We start from the raw sequence: 10,918 nt of genomic DNA on the forward strand, positions 1-10,918 counted from the left end.
TATCAGTAGTTGTACACATAGAGAGAATGAATCACTTCATTGTTCTTGTACATTCAATTTCTATCAGTAGTTGTACACATAGAGAGAATGAATCACTTCATTGTTCTTGTACATTCAATTTCTATCAGTAGTTGTACACATAGAGAGAGTGAATCACACTTCCTTGTTCTTGTACATTCAATTTCTGTCAGTAGTTGTACACATAGAGAGAGTGAATCATGCTTCATTGTTCTTGTACATTAAATTTCTATCAGTATTTGTACACATAGAGAGAGTGAATCACACTTCATTGTTCTTGTACATTCAATTTATATCAGTATTTGTACATATAGAGAGAGTGAATTTCATTGTTCTTGTACATTCAATTTATATCAGTATTTGTACATATAGAGAGAGTGAATCACTTCATTGTTCTTGTACATTCAATTTCTATCAGTTTTGGACACATAGTGAGAGTGAATCACTCTTCATTGTTCTTGTACATTCAATTTCTATTAGTATTTGTACACATAGAGAGGGTGAATCACACTTCATTGTTCTTGTACATTTAACTTCTATCAGTATTTGTACATGTAGAGGGTGAATCACTTCACTGTGCTAGTACATTCACAGTGTTGTCATGATTAATCAGTGTTTGAAACTGTTTCTTTCGGTGAGGTTTTCTATTTATTAGAGAATCTACAGATCTTAAATGGTTGTCAATTTGAAAAATAACAATTTCAGATACAACAAATTCCCATCATATATATGGTTGAAATTATACAGTAATTTTAGAGTTTATTCCTAAAACACAACAAAACCTACGTAGTGAATGTCCTAGGTTATCCAAATGTGTAGACTGCAATGGACAGGTGCTGGTATTTGTTACACTTGCCGAAACAGTAAGAGGAACACCAGGAAGCAGGGAACTGAGCTGAAGGGTTGGGGAAAATGCCATAATGGGCATGGCCGTGTGCACTACGGGCATACTGTAAGGTAGACTACACATCTGGCTTGAGGGATTGGCAAGCTGAAAACACACAAAGATTGTAAGATATCTCATCATGCATGTAACATTAATGAATATATAACAGATAGTTCAATATATTCACTCATCAGAATAGTATAAGATGAAAGATACAAACAGTGTGTTTATAAACCAATACACTACACTGTAGAAGAGAAAACCTTAAGACTTCCAGCTTATGCAGAATAAAAATTAAAATAAAGTACTTATCTTAAACCTCTAGATATTGGCAAGTCAAAGTGGGCATATCACAACTGTATTAAAGTTGGATTCAAAATATAATTAAATTACTTTATTATCAACATATTTCAATAAACTTTGTATCAAAACATTGTTTATAATTCAAATTATAATATAAGTGTTAATTACTTAATTTCAAAGGGAAACATTTAAATAAATTCTCAATCTTCACTTTTATGTATTACATGACATCTCTTTATTCTGAATTGCCCATTTTAGAATTTCTTTTTGCCCCATATTATTTTCTAAGTTTCCAAGGCTGTATACACTTAGATATATTTGAGCTAAAATGAAAATTCAGAGCATCTGTCCTACTTCTTTTAATGAATTATAGGCTATAAAGAAAAACTAACATGAGAATCACATATTGTTTCTGAAAAATGTTAAAGAGAATATTTATGGCTTTCCTTATGAGGTTAGCTTGTTCTCATGATTAGTTTCGAGTTATTCTGTGTCAGTTTTATACTCGCATTACAGCTATTACTCGACTGCCAGGGTTCTCTCCTTTGCCCATCTAAGCACTGATCTGATTTTTTCTTGCTTGCTCCAGTCTTTAATTCCCCACTTAATTGCCCTTGGTGATATCTGTCTCATGACACTCTCCACCTACATCAATGCACCTTCTATCTTGGTACTGTATATAAGCACCTCCTTCAGATAATATTGTTACTTTTTCAAGACTGACCTAATCTGTAGTCTTTAACACCAGTTATTAGTGGAGAAGAAGGGTGGTAGAGTGTGAGAGAGGTATTATTGGAAAAACATTTGATTTAAGAAAATGTTAACTTCCAAAACATACCTCTTCTCACACTACAGCTGGAATCTCACATTGACAAGGTGGAGGGGTTGGTGAGGGCATCTGCATAAATTGTGGACATGCCAATAGAAGATTATCAACCTAGTGGGGAAACTGTACTACATGCAGAACAGGTATGCTCTTCACACAGAACCTAAATCTTGCACTGCGGGTGGAATTTGACTTGATACATCATAAACATTGGCCAAGACTCAACCAGGTAACCGGGGTTCCACTTCTCAGGGTTGTAATTATAGGGACATGGCCCCCTAAATACCACATTGGTGGCTAGGGCATTTGGACCACAAAATATTTGTGAGTGGGTCCCAACCTGTAGCCATGGTGTGTTGTTCTGAGCCACCAGAATCAGGACAAGAAGGTAAGCATCACCAAAGTGGACAAACCCTCTCCTCAACCTGAAAATTCTGAAAGGCAACACCCCAAATTTAGAATGATGGGATCCTGTATGCTATACTCAACCTGAGGAAATGGAACTCATCTGGTCTGGAATTATGAACACTCATCTTCACTCCCCAGTCATGTGGGGAAGGTAAATTCCACTTTTCCCTGGAGTTATGGGGAGGACATGGAACCAACTGTGCTCAACCAAGGACCCAGGATGGGACCATTCTGTGTTCAGAATTATGAGGAGACAACGGACCCTCTTCCATGAACTATGTACTGAACCAATACTGAATAAAAAGAATGACCACTCTTAACCCAACGAGATAGATGAGCAACAAATCTGAACTGATATTATGAGTAGGCTCCCTCATAGGTTGGTGTCTCTTCTACCGACATCTTGGAAAAAAACCCATCAAAAACCTGGGTACATACCCACCTAATCAAGGTAACTGGGGATAACCTTCCAGAAACTGAAGAGACTCAATGAATAAAAAAGGCATTGTCTAGCACCTCTTAAAGCTTTAGTGCAGGCAACCTAAAACCTCAAGGCCCTCACTGGTCATAAAAAATTATTGGGATCCAATTGGTCATAGAAGTGAGAAACAGCAGTCAGAGGAATTGGTGAAAAGGATATATCACCTTCCCTGGCTGCCAGTCTTAGGTAACAAGGACCTGTCTGGGTACAGAAGGACATGGGTAGAATGATAAAGTGTCTTTGCACATGCAGCATAAATAACACTGATTGGTGATGTCCGCACACCAATAGCAACAAAAAATAAACCTTAAGGGAAAGGTGATATATGGTACATGAAGCTAAGGGCTCTAATGGATGTCAAGAAAGAGCATGTAACAAGGACCAAAAACAACTTCAGGAGGCTGGAGAGCACTAAGGACTCAAAGAATTTATCTCATCAAGTATCTAAAGGTAGCCAATAAGGCCACTTTATATAGGGCAATTGTGGAAGATGCAAAAAACCTTGTCAAAGAGCCAGGTCAAAAACAGGTATGTTTGGCATGTTTATACAAAGTAAATTCAACCTCCTCACAATACACCAGTGTCAATATGTGTGCTACTTCCATTGATAAATGTCCACTATGGGACTATGCAAAGACTAAAACAGATGCATGGCAACTTCAGAAGTTAAACCCTGATGCTGTATGAATGACCGCATAACCTCAATGGATAGATGTAAGATGCCTAATCATGGCTGCCCAAACAGAAAGTGGAAGGGATGGGCACTCCTGAAGCTACCACAGAAGCAGAAACCAGGATTGAGACAGCCAATCCAGTTCTACCAATAAAATGTGACAAGGGGTTGAAAGAATCATTGTTAGGACTCTGGATAACAGACTAATCAGTGGGTAAGCATATAGGTGCAATCCCATCCAGTCCTGACTGAATGCATCTATTGCCAATGCTCAAGAGACCAAAAAAGATGGCAGTTGAGTGTTCCACTGAGTAGCAAATGCATTGAACATCAGTGTCCCGAACAGAGAGCAAATCCAATGGAAAACCCCTCGATGAAACATCCATTCTGTTGGGAGAATCCAGTTAGGTCAAGACATTTGATTTGCCAACAACTTCAACACCCCCTGAACATGGCAAACTAGTAATATTATGGGAGTGGGCCTAATATAGATGATCCAATGTTCTAAACCAAAGAGACCTTGATGGAAAATGTAAGATACCACCACAGAATTCTCAGAGTGAAGCATGACGACTTTGAACCTCAGTAATTCCAGACCATGAGACATCACCCTTTGAACAGCAAGATATGCACCCCTACCCTGAAGTGAGGCAGCCATAAAAAGATAAGGTCAAGGACAGTCTCAACCAAATGCAACCCCCCCCCTGATTTGGAGAACAACTCTAGACCTGACTTGCATCCGTGCCAGATACATTAACCCAGGAATTCATGCCATAAATCAGCTTACCAAGCCAAATTTTTCCTTTTTTTTTTTTTACAAAAGTAAAATAGGTAACACTAAGAATGCTCAAAGTATCTTCAAGGGTCTTACTACAGAGAAACCCATTAGTGAATGCTTTGTCAAGAAAAAAATGACAATATTATCTGAAGGAGGTGCGTATATACAGTATCAAGATAGAGGGTGCATTGACATAGGTAACGTGTCACAAGACAGATATCACCAAGGGCAATTAAGTAGAGAACAAAAGACTGGAGCAAATGACAAAAAATCAGACCAATGCTTAGATGGGCAAAAGAAAAGAAACCCTAGCAGTCAAGTAATAGCTGTAGTTTGAGAAGTAAGTATGTTTTGGAAGTTAAGTATTAACAACACCTCTACAAAAACAGTGTTAACTATCAGTGGGATTTTAACAGCAGAAAAATACAAGACCCACATGTAATTAATACATTTTTAAGTATATTTTTATTGTTATAAAAGTAACTAATATGTAAAAATTAGATACTTATTAGATTAGATAAGAAAAATTAAATAAAAATATTAAATAAAAAATACTTTATAGCAGAATCATGTTTTGTGAGCACAGCATTTTGTAATATGATTGAGTCCTGCTGTGTTTACACAAAGCTTCCAACCTATAATTATTCACTTAATTAGCACTAATCTAAGTGGCAATAAAGCAATAAATAGTGTGTAATTATCTGTAGCAATATGCAGTTATTCTATGGAAAAAAAGGGGGGGGGTAATTTGGATTTTTTTTTTTATTATTGAAAGGTTGATCCAATCTAACAGAACTATGGGTTAGCATGAACTACTAATACTAAGCCAACACCTTCAATACTGTGATTTTAACAAAATTATATATTAACATGAACTGTCAATATGTTTCCAACTCCTTCAGTACCGTGATATTAACATAATTTTATGTCAACAACTGTCGGTATGTTTCTAACACCATCACCTATTAACCATTTCTATATTGGAAGTCAACAATCTAAAATACCAGTTTATAGTACGTTCCCTGACCAACTGGTGAAGAAAACCACCCTCAACAGTTTCTAAAAATCTGTTTCCCTAATGGTTTAACTAACATCTTCTCAATCTATATTCCTAAAAAAGATTAAAATTCCCCATAATTATGACCTCATTAACAGCTGAATTCTTAATCTCACTGGAAAGTTTCTCATTAATTTAATCTTGTGGTCTGTAACAATTCCAGCTAAAAGCCTTCTCCCTATATATACTAACAGAAACTCTCACACATTATATATCCTTACTGTTATTTTTTATTATCTTTGATACCCTCAACTTCATCAAGATGTATAAAGCCACTCTTCTTAATACTCTATCCCAATTGAATAACCCATAACTAACGTATTGCAATGAAATTTTGACATCAAAATTTCATACATTTACTCAAGTTTCAGTTGTTTCTATAATATCAAAATTTTCCATTCCAACTAGTAACCTAAGGTCATCTATTTTATACAATTGAGGAAAGACAAGACAATTGTATGTTTCACAAATACATGATTTATTCACAACCATGGTTTCACCAGTAATGGCATTATTAGGTATCTATACTTAGCCTGCCCTTAAAACTATGTCTGTACCTTGTTCTTACACTACATTTTTTTCTAAATCTTATTTTTTTTGTATTTACCCCCTCACCATTGTCTATTCCTAGTTTAAAGCTGACTTAATAACCCTTTCATACAAGTTCGCTGCTACCCTATTTAAATATAAGTCAAGAAAGACATAAAAATGGGGATTGAGCCTTTAGATGATACTGATGGCAAAGTTATCATTGAAGACTGTTGTTCTGACTGAATTATTAAATGTTTATTTCTGTTTTAACAATGAAGATCCTATAAAGAATATTGGAAATGACCTGAATCATGTATATGTTAATCCCTTCATAGTAAATAGAAATACTGAGCTATTAGAAACAAATATATCACAAAAGCCAGGGTTTGAGAAGAGAACACGGACAATTTATGTAAACATCTATCTTTCATTTTTTATAGATCAACATACAGTGTTTAGGTGCCTAAAAATTGGATTGTTTCTAACATTACTCCTATCTTTAATTAAAGGGGTTGATAAGAGTTGCCATTGAAATTATAGGCCAGTTAGTCTGAGAAAATATGCTTTACAAAATCATCTGAAATGGGATATGTTAAATGAAAGCTAACATGGACTCATCAAAAAAAATCTTGCTTTAGTTATCTTTGTTTTGAAGATGTTAATTGTTATCTAGGTGATAGAAAGGTTGCAGACTTAGTCTTCTTAGATTTTCAAAGAGCTTATGATAAGGTTAGGTTAGGTTAGCTAAGAACATCACATCAGAGGAGTCAGGGAAAGATTAGGTAAAAAATTGTTATACAGTAAGATGCTACTATTTCATTTACATTTAACTCAGGATGCATCTTGTGTATCCACTGGCTCTCTCTACTATAGAGCATTTGTTTGTTGGCTCTTTAAATTTGAAATAATTCATATACAATATATCAGTTTGAAATGTATTCTAAACTTAATTTGTGGATAAATTTTGTTATTCAAAATTGCTTTAATATTTTTCTTTAATTCTATTATATTAAAAGCTAGAATACAAGAAACTTAGACAAAGAATACCCCACAAGTCTCTTTTTCACACTCATAAAACACCAGAGGTTTAAATCTCTTTGATACAGTCATCTGCAAGCTTTTTTACCTTACCTTTGGTATATTCATTCTTAAGTATGATGTTAGGAAAACACATAAGTTTACAAAAAATTAAGACAAAATTACAAAACCCTATAATCTGAAAGCTTTTGAAAAGTGGATCTTTCTTCATTCTCAGTTTGCCACTGATGAAGAAGGTCCACCAATGAAAAGTGCTACAAAGTTTTGTACTATTTTCATTAATTCACTCTCAAATATAACCTTCATTTTCAGATTTTGTTTTAGAAACCATTTCAAAATAGTACACATTTAGCTTGTGATGAAATCCTACTTGGAAAGGAAATACCCTATTATAAAATACATTGTTTATTTAATTTCATATCTTGCACATGTCACACTCTTGTCATCTCAGTAAAAGTTATAAATATTCCAGAAAAAACTTTTTTTTTTTAATTATTTAGTTCATAATATTTCAATGTAATTGAATAACACACTTATAAAGTTTCTTTTTGTATGTTTATGTTTTTCATATTATCATCATAAATTTCAAGTGAAAACAAACTATGCACATTAATCAGTAGTAAAGCATAACACACTAATTAAAATATGTAATATACTGGGTTAGCTGGATGAATGCAACCTTATAAAAACTGATAATGATTAGAATGCACTGATTTATCAGCTGGTTACCCCTATATATTATAAGTATTTTCCAATGTAATATTATATCAAAAGAGCAGTAAATTAAATGTATAATAATATTATAAAGTACACATTTTAAAGTTAGTACTAGTACTACACATCCAGATACTCTTAATCTTAGTTTCCTTCTCAAGTAGGACTCTTCCTCATTTTTAACAGAATAATTTTGAGTTTTGTTTACAAGCCAGTATAAATTAAAATATCCAAAAAATAGTTTTGAGTAGATAATGGGTTATGGTAGTCTTAAACATCTTTGGTGTTTTCTAAGATATTTTAATTACCTTGATAAGTTGATATATAAGTAATATTATCACATACCTGTTGTCTTACTAGATGATAAATCAATCACCTTAATATTATAAGAATGGACTAGCATTTACAAACAATAGAAATTAATATAACAAATGTCATATCTATTAATCTACGTCATGGTATTGATGTATTTAACTTCAGTTACAACTTATACTTTTGGTTTTACAATTTAACTTAGGCTTACCTGGTATATGGATTGCTTATTTGAAGTTGAACTTGAAGTTAAAGGCTTATCGTTAAGAAAGGCCGATGAACAAAATTTTTCAATACTTTCAAGACGTTCAGCTAATCGTGATTTCTGTTCAAATGTAAAAGCAGGATGATGGAATGCCATAGTAAACAACAAAAGAATTTCACTGGCTGCTTTGTTATCAACCAAACAAATTTCTATTTCCTCATTTTCTAAACAATTAGTCAAAACGTTATAAAGCACATTTGCACCAACACGATTGGATGAATTAAGAAGTGCTAAAAACACTATAAGTTTACTTCTTCCTATTCTGTCACTTAACAGAATGATACTATTACTTGTAATGTCCGATATATCTTTTATATTATTCGCTTTCGGCTCAACATCTCTGAAAACACCGAAGTCTTTTCTTCCCAGGTCTTCCAAGCAGGTACCAAAAAACCTTAACTCTAAAGGCAAGCACATGTTAAGTAGATTACAAATTATTTCTATTCTACTCGAACCATTTAAATGTTTAAACCAGGCATATATTTCTTCTTTGCACACCATGGTTCATTACTAACTCTGCTAATATATATATATGTATATATTGTAATATATTTAAACAAATCAGGAACTGTAGTAAGTCTACGTAAGTAACACACATTCACAGTACAGATCGTATAGGAGAATACAGAGCATCCGGGTTACAGTGAAGTTATACACCAATGAGAAAATTGGCCAGACGCTTAATTTTTTATTTTTAAGCCCCCCCCCCAAAAAAAAACAACACATTTTTGCTGTTTGTTTCTGCTCTCCCGTAAATAAGATATTAGCCTTATTTAAAGTTAGAAAATGTACGAAATGTTATTTTTAGTGCCATGAAGGGCTGAGAGTGTTGGACTGAGGTAAATATTTCATTGAAAATAGTTCGAGAACGCATCATTGATACTATTCTATATTTAATTCTCAACAATATAACCAGTGTTATTAATGTTTAGTAGATATAACAAGACTAAGTTAAATAGTTAGTATGTCAGGCCATGTCTTTGCTGTCTCTCTCACCCTTACTCTATTTTACTTTTTTTATTATAAACGTTCATATCAGTCTTATTCAGTTAATAGTAATAGAGCAGTTAAATTTGACATGATATGGCGTTCATAACTGAAAATAATAAACAAATATTTAGTATTTCAATGCACTGGTAACCCAGTATGCAATTAAAAATATCCGTAGAACAGCAACTTCCAGAAATATTAAGCTGAAAATAGACTGAACATGAACAGAAAATGGAAAACAAGCAAACATACATGATTCTACAAAACAAAATATTTATTCATAAGAATAGTATTTTTGTATTTATTTAACTTACGTGGTGCTTTTCAAAAAGTTTGCACATGGAGCATTAGGAAAAGTAAAGAATTACCACACTTTTAAGTCAGATAAACAAGTCCTAATTCAGTATCTCACAATGCATAGACTAACTATATTGTTACGTCTCTGTTCGTTTGTAATTTTCCGTAAAAATTCTTTCCGAAGAAACTTTAGCGATAGAAGTCCTTTCTTAAATAAAACTAGTTTATTCTTTCTCACGCTATAACAAACGCTATAATTCACAACGAACGATTCACGTGCTCGACTCAGTTGTCAGTCGCTATGTTTGTCTGCAGTTCAATTACCATTCCATTGTTGCCGTCACTTCTTGGCGGTCTTATATACATGAATACCGCATATCTAGTAAACAATCGAGCATTCACGAACCTTCGAGAATATGACGTGTTACTAGCGTCACGTGACCCCCGCTGTCGTAACAATTTCAATGATCAGAGCCGGCTTTGAGAGACTTGCATAGATATTTTTATGATAAAAAGACCATACCGTTCATTACGCAACACCTTTCTGTTGTTAAAAGTGGTTCTATACATGGATAAGCTCATTTCAAAACGTAATATGCACAGGTGCTTTATTTTTGTTTTAGATATATGATTGTAGTCTATACAACTAACAAGTGAAAAGTTTTGTATATAGAACAATGTTCCAGGTCTTTTTACTAGCCAGTCAAAATCCGTGCATTGAAAGTATGAATCTGCTATACATAAAAATATTTATCATTGCTTATTTTCACATTTTCTCTTACCAAATACTATGAGGAGCCTCACACTTTGTATTTTGCCTAGGGGCTTGCAGTATCTAAAATAAGCACTGCCAAAGACTATTACAAATAACATATACAAAAGAGAGAACCCAAAACTCATTCCAACTCGTACATATACCTGTGTCGCCCCTTGCCATTTTCTAGGGAGTGGACACAGACGCAGGGTCAAACTGGTACAAGTTTCCATAAGACAGACATTGCCGTATGTAACCTTTATCTAAGCAAAGGGGCTAGAGCATGTTTAAGCCCTTTGGACATCTGATTTACAATGATTTCTTTAAATGGGTGTATAACTGTTGCGTGAGCGAGGTCATGTGACTAATATCACGCCACTTCTCTCGAACCTTCGGGAATAGTCGGGAGATTACTAGATATAGGGTAGTCTGGTATATATATATAAGAGGGTGACAACGTGACGAATTAATGTGTGTGTAGACAGTGAGTAATTGATCTGCAGTCAGGGAGTATTATTGAGCATGTTCGTTGTTATAGCGTTTGTTTTAGCGCGATTGTTGAAATTGTTTGTTTGTTTTGGAATTTC

The 10,918-nt window shown here is 34.0% G+C and overlaps 1 protein-coding gene across 1 annotated transcript in view; it reads right to left on the bottom strand.

The window, feature by feature from the left end:
• LOC106466014 (zinc finger CCHC domain-containing protein 2-like) overlaps positions 1–8,869 on the bottom strand; it is a 26,691-nt gene extending 17,822 nt beyond the window's left edge. Inside the window, exons 1-2 of the mRNA XM_013926260.2 lie at positions 8,237–8,869; positions 805–1,009 (exon numbers count right to left, since the gene is read on the bottom strand). Coding sequence (XP_013781714.2) covers positions 805–1,009; positions 8,237–8,791 — 760 coding nt within the window. The 5' untranslated portion in view covers positions 8,792–8,869. The remainder of the gene's footprint in view (positions 1–804; positions 1,010–8,236) is intronic.
• Positions 8,870–10,918: the final 2,049 nt, after the last annotated feature.

Source organism: Limulus polyphemus, unplaced genomic scaffold (assembly GCF_000517525.1).
Source record: "Limulus polyphemus unplaced genomic scaffold, Limulus_polyphemus-2.1.2 Scaffold2121, whole genome shotgun sequence".
NCBI classification, from domain to species: domain Eukaryota; kingdom Metazoa; phylum Arthropoda; class Merostomata; order Xiphosura; family Limulidae; genus Limulus; species Limulus polyphemus.